At 40.0% G+C, this 26,792-nt stretch overlaps 1 protein-coding gene and 1 pseudogene across 1 annotated transcript; both read right to left on the minus strand.

Moving 5' to 3' along the window:
- Window positions 1–14,493: 14,493 nt before the first annotated feature.
- RAB3 (ribonuclease 4) lies at window positions 14,494–26,483 on the minus strand. The gene is made up of 2 exons (XM_014454716.2): window positions 26,362–26,483; window positions 14,494–15,754 (listed from the first exon to the last, which is right to left on the minus strand). Exon 2 carries the CDS (start codon window positions 15,735–15,737, stop codon window positions 15,300–15,302), a length of 438 nt encoding a protein of 145 aa, XP_014310202.1. The 5' UTR covers window positions 15,738–15,754; window positions 26,362–26,483; the 3' UTR covers window positions 14,494–15,299.
- On the minus strand, window positions 21,015–21,431 carry LOC106696952 (annotated as a pseudogene).
- Window positions 26,484–26,792: the final 309 nt, after the last annotated feature.

The following is a 26,792-nucleotide window of genomic DNA, read 5'->3' on the forward strand; positions in this document are numbered from 1 at the left end:
TATACTTGGAGAACTTCAATTTAAAAAGAAATCTTTTTCTTTTACAAAAAGTAACCTATAGGGTTACTTCCTGGATGTTGACTGATAGTGCCGCAAGGCCATGTATTACAAGTCAAAGTCATGAAACATTTATGGTGACTGTACTTTCAGATTTGGTATTTTAACAGCAAATCATTAGATTACCCTAAAATATTAGTGGAAGATATTTCAAAATTTTAAAATTTCTCTTTTTTAAAATATTTTTAAACAGCATTCCCGTTCGGCTTATTTGCATATACAGAGGGATCATGGGAAGCCTTCAGTAACTTTTTAGAAGAATTTTACTTTACTAGGATTCAATTGCTTACAAAGATTAGTAAATTTAGTAACGTTTTATTCTGATACACGAGGTGCAAACGCTGCCCCACCTCCAGCCTAATTTAAAATGCAGCGGCAAGGAGCTTTTGTTATTTTAAATTACATCTTAAAATTCTACTGCTGTACTTTAAGAAATATCAAACAAAATAACTTGTTTTGCCCTTTCTTAGAGGCAAAAACTTAAAATATATTTATTAATTTATATTTGATAAAGCTTTCCATGTGATTTCAAGTATATTAAATTGGCTTTATTAAAAAATCATTTAAGAAGAGAGAATAAACTTTTGAAAACATTTCAGGGCCCGTGAAATGTCCCAAAGTCATTCCTTGGTTATAGTTTTGAAATCCAACTTGGAAGACCATCAAATATATATGTGTATATGTGATTTAAAGATTATATACCTTTTATAATTATTAAGAGATATCAATTAAATTTAAACTGATCTTTGTATTTAAAAATTTCGGTTGGGATTACAGAATTTATCCTCTTTTTTCAATTAGACAAATGTTGAAATTTTACTATAACTATATGATTTCTCCCAATTTATTTAACCAGAACTTTAAACTCTTAGCTGGCAAGTTAAATATTTAGCATTTCTCAATCAGTAACATTTTTAAGAGTAAACTTCAAAAATACAAGACATAATCAATAGATTTAATTCTGTCCTCTAGATTTTTCGTGAGGGAAATTTAGATTAATATTTTAGCATTTTGTTATTTCAGAATATCTAATTCAATTTAGCAAACTCCCAAAGCCTTGGGCTGCCATTGACTGGAAACAGGTAACCATTAAAATGCAGATTAGTTACATTCTTTCTACCAAGGATGGGAAACTGGGAAGCAAGCCTCTCTTTAGAAGTTTCCACTGGTAGGAAATTTTTGGCCTACCTGCTTGTCTGTTGCGGGGAGGGAGGCTAGCCCTTCCTCCATCAGAAATTTCCTTGGGCATACATACTCCTCTGTATTCACAACTTCCCACTTCAACCCCAAAAGCCGCAGCTTCACATTTCTACCATGAATTGGCTCCACCCCCGAGCCTCAGCACCTCAAAACAAAACCCCAATTTCGAGCCAAATTGTTACTTTTACCTTTTGTGTCAAGAGCTAACTTTGATATGTTAAAAACTAAGTAAAATCCACTTACTCAATCCAAAACAGGCATTAAAAAGAAAAACCCCAAATGCTCTCTTGTATCCATTTTAAGAGTAGGATTGGTGCTTTCCGCTATTACCTGAGTCCTGATCTATCACCCCAGGGAGAGCTTGCCAATCCTGCACTTTCCCGGGGTGGAAAGGCTGCAGTGGGGTTAAGGATAAGGCTCCTTGGGCCTACCTTCTCCCAAGCCTTTACATTTACCTTTCCGGCACCTTTCCTTCCTCAGAAAAGCATGGACATGTTAAAAGATCAATACGGAGTCTTTTTTTCTTCTAGACTCAGTATGGTACATCTTCTCATTCTAAAGATCAATACAGAGTCTTCTTTCTTCTACTCAGTATGGCACATCTTCTCAATCTAAGTTCTGTACTATCCACCCACTTACCCTACTTATCCTCTATAGGGGGGTCTGCAGCACCCTGGTGGAGTCCTATCCGTCCTGAGTGTGGGGGTTCTCAATGTGTGTGTGGGGGCTTACCTAGGGGAATCCTGTTCGGCGCCAAATGCTGGGGTCCAGCCCTAGCGGGTCCAGGGGTTCCCAAAGGTGTGGACGGAGTCGGCGAAGAATGTTTTACACAGAGACAGCATTCAGAACTCTCTAGCTTTCCTTAGTCTCCGTGGATCTTCCCTGTGCCTGGCTGAGGCCACAGAGAAAGATCCCAAGGCAAGCTGAGCCTTTATTTTATAGTGAGAGGTAAACAAGGTAGTGGTTTCCATAGTTACACAGTTCTTGTGAGTTTCACTTGTTTTGGCCACTTCCTGCACTTCCCTCAGCCCATTAGCTTCACAGATAAGATCTAGAGAGCCTCATAAGGTCAAGCCTAATTATACTAAGAGGACTGTGCCCTCTAAGCTGGGACTTGTTTGTGACTTTGCCCACAGGTCAGTCCGAGGCTTAACCCTATATCAGCTTCCCATACTCTCCACCCTGAAAAAGCCTGCCTAGAGTCCTTAAAACCTCTGACTCACTGAATCTGGGTACTGGCACCATTTTGGGGTTCAGCTCTTTTGTTATCCAGTTGACCTAATTCTAGCTAATAAAGAGGTAATATGCAAATTGACCATCACTCCAACACACAAGATGACCACCCCCATGTGGTCAAAGAATGCTGCCCCCATGTGAACACAAGATGGCCACCACAAGATGGCCAACATGGGAGGGCAGTTGGGAGGGACCTGACCTGAAAGGGAGGGCAGCTAGGGGTGACCAGGCTGACAGTTGAGGGCAGTGGGAGGGACCAGGCCTGAAAGGGAGGGCAGCTAGGGGAGACCAGGCTGACAGTTGAGGGCAGTGGGAGGGACCAGGCCTGCCGGGGAGGGCAGTTGTGGGCAACCAGGTTGGCAAGGGAGGGAAGTTAGGGGTGACTGGGCCCAGCAGGGGAGGGCAGTTGTGGATGACCAGGCTGGCAGGGGAGGGCAGTTAGGGGCATCCAGGCTGGCAAGGGAGGGCAGTTAGGGGTGACCGAGAAAGCAGGGGAGGGCAGTTGCGGGTGACCAGGCCTGCAGGGGAGGACAGTTAGGGGAAATCGGGCTGGCAGGGGAGCAATTAGGCATCAATAAGACTGGCAGGGGAGTGGTTAGGGGGTGATCAGGTTGGCAGGCAGAAGCGATTAGGGGCAATCACGCAGGCTGGCAGGTGAGCAGTTGGGTGCCAGCTGTCCTGGATTGTGAGAGGGATGTCTGACTGCCTGTTTAGGCCTGATCCCACTGGGATGGTGCCTAAACAGGGAGTTGGACATCCCTCAAGGGGTCCCAGAATGGAGAGGGTGCAGCTTGGGCTGAGAGACAGCCCCCCCACCCCCGCACAAATTTTGTGCACCAGGCCTCTAGTAAATTTATAAACCCTTACCACTTTGGCTTTGTGCATTCCTCCTTCAGTGACTCTAACATTTGGTGCTGAAATCTGGGAGGATTCCAAGGGGAAGAGGAGCCATTATCCTGGCTTTTGTCACCCTAAGTTTGCTACTCAGAAAGCAGTAGGCAGCATCAGCTTGTCCTGTACTTACTTCGGAATCCTACTCTGGTAACTGAATTGCTGGCCTCAATTAGGCCTTCATTCCTTATGGACCCTCCTGAACCAGCCAAGGAGGATGCAGGATTAGGAATCTTTCTCCATTGTTGACCCTTCATCCCACACCAGCCAATCTTTTCTAGGTGAGAGACATTCCACAATTCCCCTCATTTTGTGCCTTCTGCCCACTCACTCTCACGGACTCTTCAATAGGCTCTCAACTCAAAAATCCTAGTGCTAGGCCTGAATACTCCTCAACCATTTGGCTTTGGGTCCTTCTTGATTGGGTCCAGTGTGGAGGGTCACCCTCTTTTCTTCTGGTGATTTGTTTAGCAGTGGGGACACCTGCCCTAAACAGTCACCTTTGGATCTGTGGTCTGTCATTCTCCCTTCCTCTCTCATGGGCTAAGCTACACTCCCTCTGCATACTCACAAGGGAGATCATGCCCAAGCACCTCATTTTCTTTTGTAATACTGTTTGGCCACAATATAAACTAGATGATAAACTTCAGTGGCCTAAAAATGGAACTTCCAATTTTAACACATTGTATGATTTAGATAATTGCTGTCACCACAATGGACAATGGTCAGAGATTCCCTACATCCAGGCTTTTTTACCCTCTAGTCCAAAACCTCTCTCTGTCACTCCTCTGCCCATCAGATCCTACTCCTTCACACAAAACATCATACCCAAACACTTCTGATTCTGAATCTACTTTTGACCCAGCAGACCACTGACCTCCACCCCCTATGTGTTCCCTCTCCATCATCTGCAGTTGAGTCTAAATACTCAGACCCCCCTAACCAACAACCACCTTCTTGCCTGGTCCCTGAGAGCTCAAATCCTGAGAACTCAAGCTTCAATGCATCCCTTTCCCTACCTAATACTGGCTTTCAGGCCAAAAATCACCTTCCTCAACAGTCACTCTATTCCAGCACCCATTCTACCCTGATAGAGATAGCAGGAACGGAGGGTACTCTCTGAGTACACATCCCATTTCCCATGTCCAACCTGCTGGGACTGACCAGCAGATCCTGAGTGGTAGATGAATGATTACTCTGACACACGTTTCTGTGAAAGAGAAGGCTAAGGGACTCCCTGGCTAAAGGAACCAGGCAGCCCCGTTTGCCTGCCTCCTTAGGCTTTTATTGTACCAGTAGCTTGAACTAAAATTAACCTCTACATACTATTAGCAGGGTAAGTACCCTTGAGTAAACACATGTATCTGTAGTGTCTTTAAAACAAGGACCTTTTGAGGTCTAAACATAAAGATTCCAGTAAAACACCCAGGGGGCTCAGAAAAGTCAAGGCAGGGTCTGCCACCTTTGGCAAGAATCCCCTTGAGCTCTCATTGAGGAGCACTGGCTGGTGGGAGCAGTGGAGTCTGAGGCAGCAGAGTTGGACTGGGAGGCAGCGGCTGTGGAGCACCAACCACACCCAAAACCACACCCACGTCACAGGCCCTGTCCTCACTTGTCCTCACTTGTCCTCACTTGTCCTCATTTGTCATCCCGTGGAAGGACCCCGAGCATCTTTCCCCATCGAGCAGGCCTGGGCTGAGCGAGCAGCAAGATGTGGCTCTGAGGGTCTGTGCTGAGGCCGCCAGCGCCAGCATGGCCCTGAGTGGTTGCAGCCTCTAGCCAAGCTCTGTGGTGAGGCGGGGGGCGGACGGCTGGCGGGTCCGGTTCCAAGGGCCTGTCCAGCTCACCCTCTAAGATCCTGCTGGAGCTGGGCAAGGCGGACAAGCAGGAAGTGCAACAACAGGAACTGCAGCCACGGTGTCGCCACCCACGGCCCTGCCGGCATCAGCCACGTGGATGGCCCCAGGGACAGGGACTCATTCAGCCACAGCAAGGGAAGGAGCTGGCGGCTTCCGGTGAGAGTAAAATAAAACAAGGTCTGTTACCTAGCTTGGATGACTTGCTGATCTACACAATTGCAGAAAGACAAGAGAAAATACCTGTTCATAAATTTATCACAGCACTCAAATCTACAGGATTGTGAACATCTGATCCCAGGTTGAAAGAGTGTATGGATATGTTAAGATTAACTCTTCAAACAACATCAGATGGTGTCGTGCTAGACAAAGATCTTTTTAAAAAATGTGTTCAAAGCAACATTGTTTTGTTGATGCAAGCCAGAAGAAGGTTTGTCATTCCTGACTTTATGTCTTTTAATTCCCATATCGATGAGTTATATGAAAGTGCTAAAAAGCAGTCTGGAGGAAAGGTTGCAGACTATATTCCTCAACTAACCAAGTTCAGTCCTGATTTGTGGGGTGTATCGGTCTGTACAGTTGATGGACAGAGGCATTCTATTGGAGATACCAAAGTTCCATTTTGTCTTCAGTCCTGTGTAAAACCTTTGAAATAAGCCATTGTGGTTAATGACCTTGAAACAGAATATGTGCATCAATATATTGGAAAAGAGCCGAGTGGACTAAGATTCAGCAAACTGTTTTTAAATGAAGATGATAAGCCACATAATCCTATGGTAAATGCTGGAGCAATTATTGTGACTTCATTAAAAAAGGATTGGTGGTGATCCTCAGGAAATGGGGCAAGAGGCAGAAAAAGTATTCAAAAGGATTAGCAGATAGTGGAAAAAAGGGAAAAAAGGAGGATTTGGACAGAAGGAACCTGTTGCATAAATACTTACCTATTAAACATGTAGGAAACCACCAATATTTAACATTTTAAACAAAGCTATATAGATAAATACCTTCATAAAAGAAATGTCATTTTGTTCATAAAAAGAACATAATAAATAAAACATTGAGGTACAAAAAAAAAAAAAAGAATCCCTTGCCTAGAGCAAGCATGTCAAACTCAAAGGCTAACATGGCCCAAATAAACAAGGTTTAAGTTTATGTGGGCCCCAAAAAAACAAAAGCTTCCATTTTCATAGAAATGTAAGCTTATTTCAATAGAGACATGCTGAATACAAAGGGCTGAAATGAATGAGTAATGGTTAACATAAAATAATAGAACATTTTAATAAAAATTAGTATTTTTTCTTGAACAAAACTTAACAGACACTGAATAACCACACAAATTAATAAGCATAATGCAAATAAACCTATTTTTCTTGTTCTCCAAAAGTCAAATATTTCCTGTTGCACTCACCAAACAGTTCAGTCCAAGACTAATGACGTGGCAATTGGCAGCTAAAATATTCGCTGCTAGTATTAGTGGAGAGAAATGGTGTGCCTGCACGTAAGGCATGTAAGGGAACTGAATACAACATGATTGTAGTATTTATTCATTAGTGAATGTTGTAGTTCATTATAAATAACTAGAGGTCCAGTGTGAGGGCATGAGGGTCTGATGACCATGAGCATATTAGCTCTTTATTATATAGGATTATGTATAACAGGATATTGTAAAAATTAAGTTATGAAATTTTTATTAAAACATTTCTTACATACTGTTATATTGGCTGGGCCCCAAAAATATTCACTGTGGGCTGCATGTGGCCTGCGGGCCAGGAATTTGACATGATTGGCATAGAGTGATAGCTTCTTCCCTCCTGGTCACAGGTCCTATCAGACTATAACTTCTACCATCAAAGATCAAACTGTACACCCCAAATGCTTTTTCTTGGATGGTCCAGGCAGTAGTGGGAAAATGTATCTTTATAAAGTTTTAATACATTATATTAGAGGTCATGGTGGTATAGTTATTGCTGCAAATTTCCTTCTCAGTGGAAGAACCTTTCATTCCCAATATAAATTACCAATTCCATTAAATGAAACTTCAATTTCTAGACTTGATATTAAGAGTGAAGTTGCTAAAACCATTAAAAAGACCCAATTCTCATTATTGATGAATGCACCATGGCATCCAGTCATGCTATAAACATCATAGATAGATTACTAAGAGCAATTATGAATTTGAATGTTGCATTTGGTGTGAAAGTTCTCCTCCTCGGAAGGGATTTTTGATAATGTCTCAGTGTTGAGATGCATGCTATTCGATCAGCCATAGTACTAACGAGTTTAAAGTACTGTAGTGTTTAGGGATGTTTCAGACAGCTGTCTCTTAAAACAAACAGATCAGAGGATTCTGCTTATCTATATAATAAAGAGTCAGGGTCTTAATGACCAATTAGGATGAAAGGCTCAACCAGACGGGAAGTCAGTGCTGACCCAGCACTGTCTAGGTCCACTGTGGAGGCCCAACCCAACACTGACTGCCTAGGGGGCTTCGGATCAGGCCCAGAGAGAGGCCTGCAGAGGAAGAGGCAGAATCTGATCCATAGCCTCTGTGGCAGCTGTTGATCAGGACTTGCATCTCTTTCTCTCCTGTCCTGGCCAACAGCTGTGCCTCCATTTCTTTCCAGTCCTCCACTGGGACTGCTGATCATCCCCACCTTTCTGATCAGTCACAGCTGATAGGCCCAGAGACTCTGACTGGCATAGAAACTAACCAATCAGAACCAAATCTGGGTGAATGTAAGGAGCCAATGGCTGTCTAGGAGGCGGAGCTTTGGACAGGGATGGTCATAGAAACTGACCAATCAAAACCAAATCTGGGACAACTGTGAGGAGCCAATGGCTGCCTAGAAGGTGGAGCTTTTGACACTGACTGGCACAGAAACTGACCAATCAGAACCAAATTGGCCAGCAGAGGAGGGCAGTTGGGGGCGAGATCAGGCCAGCAGGGGAGGGCAGTTAGGAGTGATCTGGCAGGCAGAGGCAGTTAGGGTTGATCAGGCAGGCAGGCAGGGAGGTTAGGGGCAATCAGGCAGGCAGGCAACTGAGTGGTTAGGAGCCAGCGGTCCCAGATTGTGAGAGGGGTGTCCGATTTCCAGTTTATGGTGGTTGTACATCCCTTGAGGGGTCCCCAATTGGAGTGGGTGCAGGCTGGGCTGAAGGAATGCCTTCCCTCTGTGCACGAATTTCGTGCACTGGGCCTCTAAGTAGTGAATGGCTAGTAAAACTTTTGCATGGCAAACTTCATGGCAGTTTTCATTTAGGAATGGATATTATTGAAATCCCCCATGAAATGATTTGTAATGAATCTATTGAAGCTACCTTTGAAAATAGTATATCTGTAGATATATTTAAAAATATATCTAAACGTGGGATTCTTTGTCCAAAAAATGAGCACGTTCATAAATTAAATGAAGAAATTTTGGATATGCTCAATGGAGACTTTCACACATATTTGAGTGACGATTCCATTGATTCAATGGATGATGCCAAAAAGGAAAATTTTCCAATCGAATTTCTTAATAGTACTACTCCTTTGGTAATGCCATGTTATAAATTAAAATTGAAAGTGAGTCTAATCATCATGCTACTGAGAAATCTTAATAGTAAATGGGGTCTTTGTAATGGTACTAGATTTATTATCAAGAGATTGTGATCTAACATAATCAAAGCTGAAGTATTAACAGGATCTGTGGTAGGAGAGGTTGCTCTGATTCCAAGAACTGATTTGTCCTTATCTGGCACCAGCCTCCCATTTAAATTAATTTGAAGACAGTTTCCTGTGATGCCAGCATTTCAATGACTACTAATAAATCACAAGAACAAACTCTAGACAGTGTAAGAATATTCCTACCTGAACCCGTTTTCAGACATGGTCAATTATATATGTTGCTTTCTCTAGAGTTCAAAGAGCATGTGATGTTAAAAGTTACAGTTGTAAATACTTCATCACAAGGGAAATTAGTCAAGCACTATGCAAGTGTTTTTACTCTTAATGTGGTATACAGAAAAATATTAGAATTAGTTAAATCAATTTATCAGTCATTGTATCAATGTTGTTTTTAAATCATTTTTTGCTGTTTTCATATAATGTTTTTGTTGTTTTTATATTATGTCTTTGTTGTTCTTATATCATGTTGTTATTGTTTATTAATAAATTTATATATTATTTTCATATATATTTTATAAATTTTCTTTCATCGCTGACACTTCTATTATAGAGAAATGGCAAATAGCAATATTAAAATATTTCTTTTAATTGATTTCCTTTCAATGTGCATGAATTCATGCACTGGGCCACTAGCATGCATATATGCATAGCCCATGGACACAGACAATAGAGTGGTGAAGGCCTGGGAGAGGCAGGTACGGGTTGGAGGGGGTCAATGGGAAACAAACAAACTGGACATCTTTAATGCTTTCAGCAATACAGATAAATTAAAATAAGTAAATAAATATATATATTTTGCCACTATCACTAAATTCCTCCTACGTGAGTGTCCTGAAATTCATTTCCCGTGACACCAGAGAAGTGCCTATTTCCAACTGGTGATGGGAGAGACCCTCCCTTAGTGTCAGTCCTCTTCTGGTAACAAAAGAGTTCTCACTCATTCTCACACTCATTAGAATGCAGCAGAAAGTGTTTTATTGCTGTTAACGCAGCATAGCAAAGCTTAACAGAAGTTCTGAGGTTAAAATTATGGAGGTTTGAACCCTTCATTGCCCTCTTCCTTATTGCCTTCCTTTGAAACACACAGAGCTCTGAAGCAGACATGAATCCTATTTCTTTTTGTCCTAACTCTTGTCTAAGTGTCCTTGATACTCTAATTCTCCCAATACTTTCCTTTTTTCTTCTATGGGAACTAAGGAATCAACAAAGAAAAGGCAGAAGAGAACATAAGGGAACCTGTACCAAGTGAGAGGCAAAATGGCAAAAACTTTAAACAACCTTATCTAAGTGTACAGGACGCAAATGAGGGGGTCACAGGCAATAATGAAGAAATTGTACTGTGCAGCATCTTTGTGGTGGCAGTTAGGATACTTCCCTGCAGTGAGATTGCAGTTAGTGAGGTTAATAGGTTTTGGGCTCTGGTGGCCTTTCTTGCAGACAGTGTTGGGCAGCTCACAGGCAGCAGCCACATTCTGGAAGGAGTCATGCAGAAAGGTGTTTTGAGGCTTACAGTGCTGAGTATAATTATTGACACTATGCATTGCCTTGTTGCATTGGAGAGGGCTTGGTTGTGTATGATGACTTTCAAAACACTGAGCCTTGGTGAGATTTTTAGGCAAAGCATTGTTGCTAGATTGGATGCTGCTGGATTTATGAATCACTTAATACAGCCAAATTTACTCTGTTGAATTTTATTTGGTAAAGAGAGAAAGATCACAATGAATTGGAGCCTACAAGCTTCTCAATGGCCAAAGAACTAAACATAGGACATTAGCAACAAGTAGGAAAAAAGTTTCAGTGGCTGAAATGTGTATAGTGTATTCCTGGAACCCTAAGTGGCTAGGTATGACTGTTTTTAAGAGGAAAGTAAAGTGAATGATAGGAGATGAGGCCAGAGAGGTGAGCAAACATCAGATTATGTAAGAGATTATGTGCTGTACTAGAGAAAGTTCATATTTCCTATAGGATATGCATCTAGTATACATGAAAAATTCTAAAATTTGGATGGCATAGTCATGCTGGTGATCATGAAGATCACAAATGTTGCAAATTGATTTTATTCACTAGAGTTTTTGGTTGCCAACAACTCAAAACAATTTGAGGTAGCTTAAGGGGAAAAATGTAAATGGTGGTGTGAGTAGGGTGGGGATTTATTGGAACAACGTGGGAGAGATTACAATATGAAAAAATTATAGCAGAAGAATTGGTCTTTGGAAATAGCTGAAACCCTATTAGCTGAGTTAAGCTGGAGATCAGGGCTTAATGGGCATAAATCCACTTCCTTCTTTTTTTTTTTTTTTTAACCCTGAATCACTATTTGAAATTCAGACTCTGAGGACAGTGTAGGGGAGAAAAAACATATTTTTCTTTTATCCTTCTAGGTTCTCAGCTAAAGCCTCTGTAACCAAAAGCAGATTAACAAGAGAAAAACAAACAAGTATTATCATGAATATCTCATACATACCTGAGAAAAACTCAAAGCTGAGTAACTGAAAGAGGTGGCCAGCACTTGGGCACATACTATCTTCAGCTAAAACAAAGGAAGAAGATTGTGCGAGAGGCAAGTTGTGGAAAAGTGACTGTTAAATCCATGCTAATGAAGCATCCATCTTATATAAAAACTGCTGTTTGAAATTTTAACCCAGCTATTTTGGCTTCTGTAAACACTTGCTTGCTTAAATAATAAGGAAAATAAGACTACTCCATTCCAGAGACGCCATAAACTATGCCCCAAAGTTGTCAGTGCTGGCACCAGGCCAGGCCTTGAGATATGGTCTCATGGCCCCTTCCCAGCACACAGGCCTTCTTTCTCAGAAGGCCCAGAAGTCTCATTCCAAGTTTGGGAGACAAAGGACTGGAAAAAGTATGAATAGAGAAAGTTTCCTAAATGTTGGGGGCTCAGAATTTGAAAGACATAGTTTTCTCTGGGCCTGAGCATAATTACAATTAAAATATAACTTCCCTTTCTCTAAGCATTGCTTGTTTTTTTCTCCAGTCTTCTCTAACACTAACAGCAGACAGGCCAAGAAACATTGTGAGAGCTTAAGAAATTTTTTGCATTCTCTCACAGTGACCTGGGTCCAATGTGTTGATGTCAGCAAGCAAGAGTAAGAAGGGATATATATATATAATCTCCTATGCAGGACAGGGTAACCAGTCCAGCCAAGTGCAGGTGGGAGGCCAGGTATACCAGGTGTATCGATTAATAATGCGGATTTTTTTTCAATAGATGGAGTTATATGTATGTAGATATATATGCGATTTGATACCTATGCTATTTTGTTGTATTGACCACAAACTTCAAAACTTCATATGTCAAATTTTCTGAAGGTGTTAACATCATAGATTTTTTTAAGCTTAAAAATGTTGAGTTTTGTGCGGAAAAAGAGCATATGCAGGAAGTTTTAATTTATTACTTTACTTTAAAGAAAAGTGGTGCTGAAAGTTATCATATACTTCGGGAAGCTTATGGTGAACATGCTCCATCTGAAGATACTTGTGAACACTGGTTTAAACACTTTAAAAGTGATGATTTGGAAGTGAAAGGCAAAGAACATCCAGGTCAACCGAAAAAGTTTGAAGACCAACAATTACAACCATTATTGGAAGAAGATGCATGTCAAACTCAAAACAACTTGCAGAAAGATTAAATGTTGCTCAGAAAACAATTTCTTATCGTTTACAAGCAATGAAAAAGATTTTAAAGGAAGGAAAATGGGTGCTACATCAACTGAACAAAAGACAAATGGAAAACCGAAAAGTCATCAGTAAAATGCTGCTTTAATGTCATGAAAGTCTTTTTTATTTTGCATTGAACAGTGACTGGCAATGAAAAGTGGATTTATTTTGAGAATCCCAAATGCACAAAAACATGGATTGATCCAGGTCAACCATCAATATCGACTGCAAGGCCAAATCACTTCAGAAAGAAGACAATGTTCTGCGTTTGGTGGATCAGGAAGGTGTGATGTATTATGAGCTTCTATGAGCTTCTAAAACAAGGTGAAACTGTTAAAATTGATCGATACTGACAACAAATATTCAATTTGAACCACACTTTGATGGTAAAGTGACCAGAATGGGCCAGAAGACATGGCAAAGTAATTTTGCTTCATGATAATGCACCATCACACACTTCAAAACCAGTTAAAGACACGTTAAAAGATCTTGCCTGGGAAGTATTAGCCCACCCGAGGTATTCACCAGACCTTGCTCCTTCAGATTACCACTTGTTCTGATAGATGGCACACGCACTTTCTGAGCAGCACTTCAAAACATATGAAGAAGTGGAAAATTGAGTTTCTGAATGGTTTGTCTCAAAACAAGAAAAGCTCTATTGGGACGGTATCCACAAATTATCTGAAAGATGGGGAAAATGTGTAGATGTGTAGCTAGTGGTGGACATTACTTTGAATAAAGCACTTTTGATGTTTCTCTTGAATTATCGCGCTTTCTGCATTATTAACCAGTACCAATTTATCTCCTCATCTCAAAAACTGGAGGTCACTCTGAGAAGAGCCTGGAGCTCTTTGTGTCATACATCAAAGACAGTCTTCTGGGTATAAAGGAATGACAAGGCCTTGGGGGTAGGAGATAAAGAATAAAATTCAACCAAGTAAGTGTGAAGATCTAATTGGCTTTATTAAGCAATTCAGGAAATGGGCAGCATTCTATCTAGCAACTAGAAAGGCACTTTGGTGAGTTGTACAAACTGGGACGTTTTTACAGGCAGAAAGAAGGTGGATTACCAAGTTAATAGAGTGGGATATTTTAAGCAGGACACCTTCATTCAAAGGTAGGAGGGGGTCATATCAGGCAGATTACCTTACCAATGCTGATCAGGAAATTCCAAATTGATTGGTTTACAATTCCACCTCTGGAAGAGGCTGAAATTTGGTTAGTTATTAAATTTTAGTCTGGTGAGTTGAATTAGCAAAAATGATTCACAATTTTACTCATGAATTTTCATGCCTATGATTTTTTGACTTTATAATAGTGTGAAAGCAATCTGTATTCAGTAGAAACTGGCTGCGCTAAGCTGTGATATTCAGTAGTGTTGAAAAGAATGGTTGAAAACAGTCCAAAATAGAGTCACTTTTGGTAACCATGTGAGGTAACAGATAGATTGATTACCTTGATTGTAGTGATTCTTTCACAATGCAAATATGTACTCAATCAGGTTGCACACCTTAAATATAAACAATAGATATTTCCTGCAATTCAAATATTTTCTGTTTGGTCCTTTCACGGGGGCGTGCGTGCACACACACACACACACACACACATGCACAAACACCACACACTCTCACATGCATTTTTCATTCTTGGCTGCTGGTGTCTTCATACAGCTCTGTTCCTCAATTTGTTTCAAAATAATCAAAGGGGAAAGGGAGGGGTGTGAGAATTGTCTTAAGTAAATGACACAAATGTTTCTATGTTGTGGTCATTGATCCAATAGTTTCAATCATGGACCAGTTTATGAGGGTATTGAGGTGTTGATGCATGTTAAAAACTAGAAAAGAATTAAAAGAGGATAGAAGGAAAAAAAATCTCCACATAAATACCATAGCACCATATTCACAGATATCTGTAGTTTGAGTTCTTTATTAAAAGGAATACATGGAAAATCTTTTAAATCAGGAAGAGTGAATGAGTCTTAATGATCTAGTACATTGTTAATACTTTAACTTACTACAACGATTCAAAAGTTTGGGAAGAGAAAAATAAAGTTCTTTGTATCATGTCTTAGTCTTATTAGATCCAAACATAATGTTGCCAATTATACAGACAATTGTACAAAATGAAGTCTCATTTTGCCAGTTTATACTTCCAAATTTGTAATGCTTCCCCCAACTGCTGACTTTTGAGAATATTAAAAAGATGATACTCTCAAAACACTCCTTATGATGAAGTAGAAAAAGTCCCGCATTAGTAGCCAGTTGAAGTGGATTTGTTGCTTCAGCATTTCCACTAACTTCATGATCTTCAGCAAATCCTTTAAGTTTGGGATCCTATATGTAGCAACATCAGCATCACAGAGGTGTGGTGGTATTAAAATGAGATAACTGAGATGGAAGCACCTTAAAATACTTGTAATGCTATATCATATACATAATAACTAAATTCCAGAGGATAGGATCTGAGAGAGCTAAGCTGACTAGTATTATAAAAGGAAACAGAAGAGTTTGTAGAAATTTTTATTACAGAAAAGCCCAGTCCCATTATAGGTTTGTGTCTCCATTTCTCTTTGATGCATTTAACAGAATGGATTATATAGAGAACAGGGAGTAATAAGCAGAGGAGACAGAGCCTGAGAGAGCTCAAATGCATTACTCATTGCAATTCAAGGAGTAAGTTAAAGGTCAACCACAGGACCATAACCCCTTCAGTATCTATTTGTCAAAGCGCACAGGCACTGGGGGGTTACCCTGACAGGCGATGACAACACGCCTAGAGCGGCCCCTGCCCTGATAACTGCACTTTCGCTGGGAACTTGCTGTAAGACTGCATTCTGTGACTCTCACATGACGCCCATGGCAGTTCATCCTGCCATTCTTGCACCGGATATTGGGGGTCCTGCAGATGTTCTTAATGGTCCCGATGTCTGCATGGATGAAGGTGTTCAATTGCTTGCACCTAGGCCTGGTCATCCCCCGTCTTTGCATCATCGTGTTGCAGTACCAGTTGTTGCCACCTGTCCAATTAGAGTCCACATGTTCCCGCAGGAATCGTTGGTGCATGGTCTCGCCATAGGAGGGCTGCACCAGCCCCAGCCCCAGCAGGGTCAGCAGCGAGAGCAGAAGCAATGAAAGGGTCTTCTGGAGAGCCATCACTACCTTGGAGGTGCCTGGAGGGAAACCAAGAGGTAGGAGAAAGGAAGGTAACAAATGGGCACCAGAGAGAGGTGTTGAGAATGGCAAGCTGATATTTCCTCAACTCTACAGTCTACTCTTTTCTCCCCACTTCTCTGCTCACAACTTTTCTCATCACTGCTTCTCCAAAAGTTAAAAGTTTGCAAACATGATCTTCTCTGAAAGTAAGAGCTTTTCTCTTTTATAGAGAGATGGTGCTGTAGCCAGTACAATGACTCAGGGCAGAGACTGATGGGCTGGATGTCCAAGTGTATGTGTCCTGTATGGTCAGTGTGTGAAAAGGGAGAAAAGGCAGATCTAAATGAAACTAGAGCTGTCTCTCTCTTGAGGAAATTTTCTAGTCATGTGATCTTAGGAGAGTGTTTGGTTCCCTGGAGACTCTGATTCCCAAAGGTTTGGACAGACAGGATATGCCAATGAGAGTTTGTAAACTGATTTTAATTCCTGACATCTGGGAATTGAGGAAGGTGTGGGAAAAGGATAGAGTAACATTTAGGGTTAGCCTTTCCTCTCATATGTCTATTCTTTTTTTAAATTAAAAAAAATTTCAATTACAGTTGACATATAGTATATTAGTTTCAGGTGTACCACACAGTGATTACACATTTATATACCTTATGAAGTGATCACCCCAAAAGTCTAGCACCCATCTGACACCATACATAGTTATTACAATGCTATTGACTATATTCCCTATGCTGACTTGGCATCCCCATGGCTATTTTTAAAACTGGCCATTTGTACTTTTTAATTCCTTCACCTTTTTCACCTGTTGGCATTTTTTTAATGATATTAAAATTGAGGGGTTTTTTTGAAAACTTATAAATCCTATTTTAAAAAAGTGAAAAACAGAGTATCCAGCCAAAGTGCTCTGAAAATAATAAATATTGGTTGAGTGAACTAATAAACAAAACAAGGGAACTAATGAATGAATGAAATGATATGTTTATAGGGAATGAAGGTGTTTCCCAGGCTTGTGGAATTGGCTGATAAAAGAAATTTAAAAAATAAATGTAAACAGCACAATCTCCACAAAAGAGGGCTTGGACTGTGACTTCTTTCCTTGCTGTTTCTATACACAACCTAAAAACTAGGCCCTGGTGATATAATCCATCATCATGCATGTATCCTTCAGGCTGTGTCTATCTTCCCAATAGCTGTTGTCAGTTTGCTGTCGACTCTAGTTGCAGAATAATTTTGTTGGCATTTTCGGAAGTTTAAAATAAGCATATGTTTAATAGAGGGTTTTTTAAAAAAACACACAAAACTAAACAAAAACCTTCAGAGCCACAACAAAGAAAGCATTGCCATATAGTGTCAGAACATTGCTTCTGTTGACTGAGGAAAGGAAGGAACCAAGACCTATCTGAGCCTAAAATCAGTGCTTTTCCCACATCTTCTACTCCCTTTCTCTTTCCACTCCTGAAATATTCAGGATATTAAAGACATTTATCTTCAGAGTTGCTTCTCTTTAGTAACAGAGTTTAATAAAGGGTGGGATAGAGTAGGAGTGGAAGAGGGAATCTCTCACCAACACCAACTAGCTACATGCTGCCATCTGACGGTCACTCCTGGGATTGGCATGAACTCATGAACCATGAATCTCCTTGACCATGGCAATGAAGCAGGGCTGACTCACTAGAGCAGCAATTTTCAATTTTTTTCATCTCATGGCACACATAAACTAATTATTAAATTCTGAAACACACCAAAAAATATTATTTGTCAATCTGACAAATAAAATTGGTATAATTTTGATTCATTCACACCAGGCGGCTCTCGTGTTGATTGTCATTTTTTTAATTTGACTATCTAAGGGAAAAGTGGTCAGTTTCCCTGACTAGTCAGATACTGTTGGTTTTAAAACTTTTGGGGGCATACCAGTTGAAAATCGCTGTACTAGAACAAATAAAATTAATCTCTGACTCAACAGGAAGTGAGCAACCAAAACAGAAAGGATCATTTTTTGAGGGTCATACAGGCCCATTTCTACACATGCAGTCCAAGGGCTGATAGTAGCTGAAGTCCTAGTTTGATGAATAAGGGTACTACTGTCCTTTGTTTTCAAAGAAGCTTCATGATGGCAGGTCACACTGTCTGGGTGACTAAAATGGCCGATGAGGGTCCTGCATACCAGTTTCAAACATAACTTCATTCTTTAAAATGCTATCTCCTATAGTCACAGCCGCCTTTTGCTTGTATACAAAAGTCCAGAAAGCTCTATGTCACATACCAGTGCCTATAGCCATAGATATGAGATATGGGTTTAGGAAGAGAGAGAAGGGAACACTTGTGGGAAGAGGAGAAACAGGGAGAAATGATGCTGATTAACTCCTCATCCTTAGACTAATGGATAGAATTTCTGAAGGTACACTTAGCACTTGGGGAATAGCCTCATCACAACAATGTACTTTGGGTTATTTTCCCCAAATCTAATCTTTCATGGTTAATCTTTCACCTCCGATTTTGCATGGTTTTATCTACTTTTTCTCATCCTGCTTCTTTGTGTCCAAGATATGATTTAGAAAGATAACTGGCTACAGAGAAGACCTAAACTATACATGCAAGAGCAAACCCACAGCCTCAGCCACAATAACCAACTGATTGAATAAGACATCAACAAATATTTGGCAACAGAAATCTAATGTAGCCATCAATGGGTGTATCTCAAGACTCGAGCTACAACAGAAAATTAAATGATCCCCAAACCATCCCAACACATACTTTTTGGTCAGAGCTTGTCCCAAAGGCTTCCTCCACTCTACCATATTGATTCTCAAGAAGAACTTCTTTTGATATTGTGATTCCAAAGAACTAACCCTGCCACTTTAACTATATGATCTTGGCAAGATTACTTAACCTCACTCAGCATTATTCCTCATAAGTAAGTGAGTATAATAATACCTACATCTTAGGGATGCTATGGGAATAAATGAAAAATCAATGTTAAGTGCTTATCATAATGCCAGGTACATGGTTAGTGCTCAGTAAGTGTTGGCAATGGTCATTTTTGCAATTTCCATTTTTCTTGGTTTCCTTTGCGTCCTTCAATGTGGATAAAATAATGAATGACTACACTACGTTGTGTATGTTATTATTCCTCTCTCCCTTATTGTGTGGAGTACCTATATTCCTTCCAAATTAGAGGTTGTTTTTAAGTTGAAACAACTCAGCTGTGTCCTTACAGAAAATTTCCTCTTCACATTGAGTGGAATTTTCTTCCTTGCATATCACCATCTTCAAAGGGCTTAGGAATTTTGAGGTTTTTGTTTTCTTTTTCTTGCAAAGTTGACCAGGAGTTCAATTCCTAAAATGTTTCACTTGAGATAAAGACTGACTTTCCTGTCACATGACATTTCATTTTAAGCAGCTTTAGGTTGTGAGAGAACAAGAGACCAAGAGCAAAAAGTGCTAGGTTTGGCTACCCAGATGCTAGTTCCATCAGCAGGTCAGCAAGCAACCCCATCCCATTGCCATGTGATTCCCTAGGAAACAGTCATTTGCCCTAACACCAGAGCAGAGAATGCAATGATAATTCTTTAAACAGATGTTTGAAGAAGATATGTGTTTGCACACTCAGTATAACAATGGTCCATACTTTTGGCCTTCCCTATCAAGGCATTGAGTAGGTCAATGATCCCTATGGAAGTCACCTTGCACCATATCAGGGTGAAGGTACTGGTTGGAGAACCTGAGGAAAGGGTAAGGGTCCACATATTCTACCAAAATCTGAACTTTTCTCACATCCTAAGGGTTTCTTTTTGTTGTTGTTTTTTGGGTTTAACAATAAGGCAAATTTTCTATTAGGAGAGGTTTGGAAAACTCTTTTTCCTACTTTCTTAGGAAATGACAGTGATATCAAGTTTGAAATAGGTTCACTCAAGGAAGAAAGATTTGTGTGCTGAGTGTGCACCAGTAATTTACTTCTCCATTTCTTCCTGCATAACTTTAAATACTTTCAGTGAGACTGGGCTCTCCCAGGTGGCAACTGGACACTGATCTATAACCTGGGTATTGAAGAAGCAAGGTTTTTGGCCCATTTTCGGGCAATGTAGGCAGCAGGAGAGGATACCATTGTGAATACTGTGACCAGTACAGTCATATATTCATTCACAAGACAGCAAAACTAGTGATTAATAATTGTAATTTATTAACAACCACTTTATAAATAAAATATTCAGGCACCTGTTGATAGCAATAATGTAAGAGGAAGTCAGCCATTAAATTTGTGAATTGGTTAATATATTTTATAAAGAAAGTTTCTACATATGGAATACCCTTTGTAATACTTTAAGCAATAAAACAATAAAATAAGAAAGTTTCTATTCACCTAAGTATGTGTTTTCTTGAAAACAAATCTAGATGAAGAAGGATAAGGGATAAGCTTGGAATCCTTCTATAAATTCCCAACGAATTCACAATTGCCTGACATCCATTGATAAAGTAAAAGTTTAAAGAGAAAATAATGTAAAGCAATTAAATTTTTAAGTTTTATATGAAATAACCAGGAGAATACCCTGGGAGCAGTCTAGTCAAAGCAACTCAAAATTACCTTCTGCCTAAGACAAGAGGTGCATACTAGGAGTGAATTTTGGTGTTCATGCAGGAGTGTGTGTGTGTGTGTGTGTGTGTGTGTGTGTGTGTGTTGGTGTGTCGGTGTGTGTGTTCATGTGCTAGAGAGAGAGAGAGAGAGAGAGAGAGAGAGAGAGAGGTAGTTTTAGAGGGAGGTAGATAGAAAGTTTAATTAATCTGTTGGTATTTAGTTCTAAACATTACTTCTAAAAGTATTATTGGCTTACTTGACAGCAAGAACAATTTTCCCCTCCTGAAAATTTTGCTTCACAGCCATGAGCCCTGGAATTTCCCAGCTCTCTCTATAAGATTAATTTAACATACTTACACACACAGGAAGGGAAAGTCTACCTCCCTATTGACTAAGAAGGCACTAACTGATAGGCAAACGGGCATTTGTATTCCATGCCATCCTCTCTGGGGGCAGCTGAGTAGAGAAAATGGGGAAAAATCAATAGGCCAAGAATTGATGAGAAGACATTGATTCTTACTGAATTCAGAGACATTTTTATTTATTAACATATTGTGAAACAGAAAACAAAAGATCCAGGCAGCTCATTTTCTAGGCCCCTGGCAAGGAATGTAGTCACCACTGCTTTGGAGTGTGTAGGGGAAGAGCCAGGAATGGAGAACAGAGCCAACTCTGAGCCAGTGGCCTGCTTGTTATGGACGGTAAAAGGACTCATCAAAGGGACAGGCAAGCCATGTTCTCAGGCAACAACTATGTCTGTGGACCCTGATATTTCTCTATACCGGCAGGGAGGCCAGGGGGACCCTCTTTATGCCTGCAAGTAGTGACCTGGAAAGGAGAGCTCCTTATTCTGAAATTTTTTCTGTAAGGCATTCCATTCTCATCTTCACAGACCACCTTGATGTTGTTATTGGTGTCTTTGCAGAGTGAAGTTAGCCCACATCTCCTCATCATGGTTTCAGAGTATCTGCCATTTTGGCCACTTGGATTGGCATCATAGTGCTGGGCCAGGAAGAGTCTGTACCTGTTGTCATTTGAGCCAGAGTCATTGGGGTCAGACCCAGACCCAGCATGAAGACCAGCAACAGGAGACCCAGGCCCATCATCATTTCTACTAACAAAAGCTCCTGCCAAGGGCAAAAGGTATGGTGGGGCAAAGTAGGCTAAAAAGGAAATTAGGCTAAAAGGACACGTCATCAGGAGTCAGGTATCCTCAGTCACCTAAATTATATATTTTCTTTTCTTTTCCTCATTAATCTCACATTTCTTATCAATCCATTCCTTTGGAAAATCATTCTAAGTTTCCTGAACACAACTTCCAGCCCCAAACATTCTTTCCTATCCCTTAAGACTCACTGAGTATATTGCAGTCATAGCATTGCAATATCCATTCACAGTCTAATTCATTTGTTAATTAATTGAATAACAAACATTACATAAGCTCCTCTGGGCACAAGGCATTGTGCTAGGTCCTGGCACACAGAGACCATTACTATCTACCCAAGTCCTCCCTAAAAGGAGATATAGCATCCATGGGGAAGGAATAGGAGCTCCAGTTCACTGAAATAAAACAGTAAGATAAGGGAACTATCAAAACAATGGACTTTAAAAAATAAGTTTATTTTATTTTAGACAGAAAGGAAGGGAGAGTGGAAGAGAGAGAGAGAGAGAGCAAGAAGGAGAGGGAAACATTGATGTGAGAGAGAAAGATCTATTGATTGCCTCCTATTGGCACCCAGACCAAAGATCAAACCAATACCAGGGGTTTGATCTGACCAGGAATCAAACCGGCAACCTTTTGGTGCATGGGATGATGCTCAACCAACTGAGCTATACTGACCAAAGAGGTCAAAGAGGATCTTCTAATGAACCCTAACCCCAGGAAAGGGTGAATCCTTCCTGGCCAGGGCCTTGGTTGGGGCTCCTACAGCAGCCAATCAATGAATGTGTTTCTCTCACATCTATATTTCCCTATGTCTTTCCCTCTCTCTTCTATTCTCTCTAAAAATCAATGGGAAAATATCCTCAGTTGAGGATTAAATAATTAAATAAATAAAGTTGTTTTTTTTTTAAAGAATAATGAAGAGAAGAGAATTGCTACCATCATCTCTCAAGAGTTTTCAGTCTAAACTGTAGAACTCACACTTCCCAGGGGCAATGTGTCATAGACACTCAAACTCATAAAGTAAGTATAATGCTTCTTCCTGAAGTATGATTTTTTCTCAATGATAGCTGATTAAAAATAGAATTAAACAACTATAGATTATAACAAAATAGAAAACAAATTTCTTATGAATGTTTAAAACTTTATGTGTTAAGAAATGTGAAGATTTCAGAACTGAAAACTATTTGGTGTTTGCAGCAGGTTGTTTCTGACAATATCTTTAGTTCTTTGGAGAAAAGTTTAAAGAACATTCAGAGCCTTTAAAAACCATCACATCTTCCACCACATTATATCATATATATATATGAGTGTTCCCACATCCAATAATACAAGTGACTTTTCACAAAAATTTGAAACTGATTTTTATAATTTTGTTTTTCAAATTGTTTGTGAATGAGCAACTTATTTACTTTATGATTGGCTATGATTTCTTAGCAACCATCACATCTAATGAGACATTCTTTTAATGGGAGAAAAAATTTGACCTTCAATTTTATTCTTAAGTGTGATGTAATTCATACAAATCCTAAATTAAAAGAAAACAAATGGTATATTTTTATAGGCATTAATTAGTAATCGTTATTTTGTATTTTTCTAACTCAATAAAAATTATTTTCATGTCAAATATTTTTATACCCTTAAAGATGCCACAGATTCTACCACTAAGCCTGTAGTATTACTAAACAGCCCTTGGAGTATGTCTGAATCTAGAAAGACCAGGAAATCCAGGATTCTGATGGGAAGGCATGTGAGAGAGAGAGCAAAGTGAACACTCTTTCTCATCATCGTGTGGCATTGATACACCTTGTCTGATTCATAATAGCAATACACAAATTTGGCACACTGTTGAAGAATACTAAATTAAAAACTAAGAAAAATTTTGGTCATTCCACAATATTGAAATAAATAACAGCTGAAAAAAATCCCATTCAAAACATAAATTATAGCCAAAACCGGTTTGGCTCAGTGGATAGAGCGTCGGCCTGCGGACTGAAAGGTCCCAGGTTTGATTCTGGTCAAGGGCATGTACCTGGGTTGCGGGCACATCCCCAGTAGGAGATGTGCAGGAGGCAGCTGATCGATGTTTCTCTCTCATCGATGTTTCTAACTATCTCTCTCCCTTCCTCCTCTCTGTAAAAAATCAATAAAATATATTTTTAAAAAAAGAGCTTGGAATAGTTAAAAAACAACAACAACAAAAAAAACACATCAATTATAATTTATAATAGAATCAAGTGAAAGCCTGTTCTTGGGACTTGAGCAAAAATGTGGTTCATGACTGAAGAGAGAAGAGCCAGCCCTAAAAGAATAACAAGCATTCATACATGGCCACTGCTTCAGCACAGCTGCTCACCTGCCATGTTTCCCATTTGCCAAACTCTTTACATTTACATTGTGCTTTTTAGTGTTCTGGATGTTTTCTTTTTCTAGTTTTGTGGAAGACCTCATCAAAGGTTTATTGATTTGGATTTATTTAGGTCTCTTGCTCTTCAATAGACAAATATTGCCTTCTAACATCAAAGGCAGTTACAGAATCTCAGGCTCCCAAGATGGAACAGGACCTCAGGGTCACCAAGTCAACACCTCTCTGCCTGGGGCCAGAATCCCAGAGTTCAAAATCAGGAAATAAACCAGAGCTGTAGTAGCTGAAAGAGTCCTTAGGTGGCAGTGGTGGATAGAAATGTTGCCAATGTCTTTCAAGCTGTAGTGAAGACCAGGGTTCCTTGGAAGATGTACCAGTGTTGTACAGGTTGTGGGGATATTGTTGTTCAAAGAGTGGGATCTGAGCTGCTGGGCCTGTCTAGTGTCTGTCCAAACACTCGTTGCTTAGATATTGAGACCAAGGACACCCCATTAGATACAGTGTGAAAGCAAAAGTCATAAAGCTCAGGATCTGCTCACAAGGATATCACAAATAAAGATGTACCTATTGCCAATATCCACGGGTGCCATTTCCAACCTGTTATCCAATCACTTGTCTTCTTGTCAGTGTTTCCTACTGGTGTACACTCTACAGGAGGGCAGAGCCCATATTATTCACCTTGAATCACAGTGCCTGCCTCACAGTAGACCCTCAATATTTATTTTATTTATTTATTTTTAAATATATATTTTATTGATTTTTTACAGAGAGGAAGGGAAAGGGATACAGAGTCAGAAACATCGATGAGAGAGAAGCATCGATCAGCCGCCTCCCGCACACCACCCACCCGGGATGTGCCCGCAACCAAGGCACATGCCTCTGACCAGAATCGAACCCGGAACCCTTCAGTCCCCAGCCCGACGCTCCATCCAGTGAGCCAAACCGGCCAGGGCTTTATTTTATTTTTTAGTGATTTACTTCATTTTCCTCTCCAGGCTTACGTTTGTTCATCTATAGAATGAGAGAGTTGCTAACTCTAAAGTCTGAAATTCCATGGTTCTCTTTAAGCATAAGAGAATCTTTTCCTGTTTTACTAGCAAAAATGTAGTGGAATTACAGAGACAAGTTTGTTTAAGTTTAGTTGATAGCAGAAGGCACCTTGTGAAAGAAATAGATGATAAGAAGACTCGGGACCCAACTCACTGTGATGTATCATTTGTTAAGGCTTAGTGTATAAGCCAACCCCATAGACCATCTCTAAATAAGGCCCTGGACTGATGCCACACAGAGGCTTCATGTGCTACAAAGCCACTTGCTAGTGGAGATTGAAGGCCTCCCACCCCAGTCTGGAAAGATAAAGGGAAATCTTTGCTTCTAAGTTGCAGTATTTGCACATTAATTCTGTAAGAACTTAGCTAAATTTTGCTCAGGCTTATTGTAATCTTGAATCCCTAAGACATCCAGAAACCAAAGCCCAGTTGGTACACTCCATGGCCACCAGTATCTAATATCTACTCCCCTACTCACTACTTGCACACTCATATATTCAACCCAAAGTTTCCCCAAAAAAGGTAAAATGAATTTGGGAGAAAACAAGTATGAGACAGATTATTGTGGTGCTGAAGTGAATCTGCCTAGGCCAAGGGTTAGAGCCTCACATCTGGTCATCAAACTCACTGACACATAACCTTCCATATTCAAGCACGTAAGTGTCAGTCAGATTTTTGTCAGTGAAATATGTCCTCAGTGTTCTTCAGACTAACTTTATCATCTGTCTCAAACCAATCCTTTAATCTTCACAAGAATTCATATTCTCTTCCTCTCTCCACAGGCAATGTTTTGTATTCAAGAGATTCACCCAAGTTTACACTTCAAGTCTATGATAAGTAACTATGATTTTAATTTCCATAAATGTAGCTTCACACTTTTATATATATTTTCTAGGGCAGTATCCCTAAAAGTGAAAAGCATAACACCCAATGCATATTCCTCCCTTTACCTCTTTTCCTTCTTTCTTCCCTTCAACCTGCCAATAAACCTTCTTTTGATCTTGGATGTGTTCCACTTGGCTCTTAAAGAGCAATCAAAACTTTTTTTAAGTAAAAAAGTTAGTAGGTAAACTTAGGAGAAAATAGAGCTAAAAACATACTTTTTTTTTCTTTCCTTGCTCGGCCACATTTAATGCCTGTTCCCTGGGGGTATCCAGATGCCCTTCAGCAAATGGCTTTCCCAGGACTTAGGGGATTTTATCACAATTCAGAAATCCCCCCGAAACCTCCACTTGCTCCCAGTCTCAGTAATCTCCCTCCATCCACACACATATAGACAATCCCAAAAGAAATCTGCTTTCATTTTAAACTTTAGAATCTGGTTCACTTTCTTCTTAATTCATAAGTTGGCCCCGGAGATTTTAAAAGGGGAAAAATGTTTCATTGAAATAGCTAAATAGCTAGAAATAATAGGTACAAATAAACAAAGAGAGAAATAGATTATTCAGGTGTAAGAATCTTACAAAAATCTGGAAGAGTCCCTCCAACTGAAGATGGTTTCCAGCTCTTTGTTCCTGGAGATGGGTTCCAGCTGTGTGCACTGGATCCCTCTGGTTCGGATTATATAGCGATCAAATGAACTGGGTGGGGAAACTAGTTCCAAAGAACCCTAATCCTGGCAGACTTTTGCAAACAAAGGGCAGTCCCCTTGAAAAACAAGGAAATTCACATTTTCTTGTAAATGACTAGATCAAACAAATATTTACCCACTAGAGTGGATTAAAGATTTGTTCTGGAAGGCCATTTTTTATATTGGTAAGCATGGCCCTTTGTCCCAAAGCTGCCCTTTTTCTGATGTTCATGGTTTTTACTCTTGCCCATGACAGGACCAAGGTTTCATTGTTCACATACATGATCTGGATCCAGAAGATGTTGTTTCAACTCCAAACACTGC

Source organism: Myotis lucifugus, unplaced genomic scaffold, assembly GCF_000147115.1.
Source record: "Myotis lucifugus unplaced genomic scaffold, Myoluc2.0 scaffold_38, whole genome shotgun sequence".
NCBI lineage: Eukaryota > Metazoa > Chordata > Mammalia > Chiroptera > Vespertilionidae > Myotis > Myotis lucifugus.

Excerpts from the sequence above, each read along its gene's own strand:
- RAB3 (XM_014454716.2), bottom strand. The coding sequence starts at position 15,737 with ATGGCTCTCCAGAAGACCCTTTCATTGCTTCTGCTCTCGCTGCTGACC.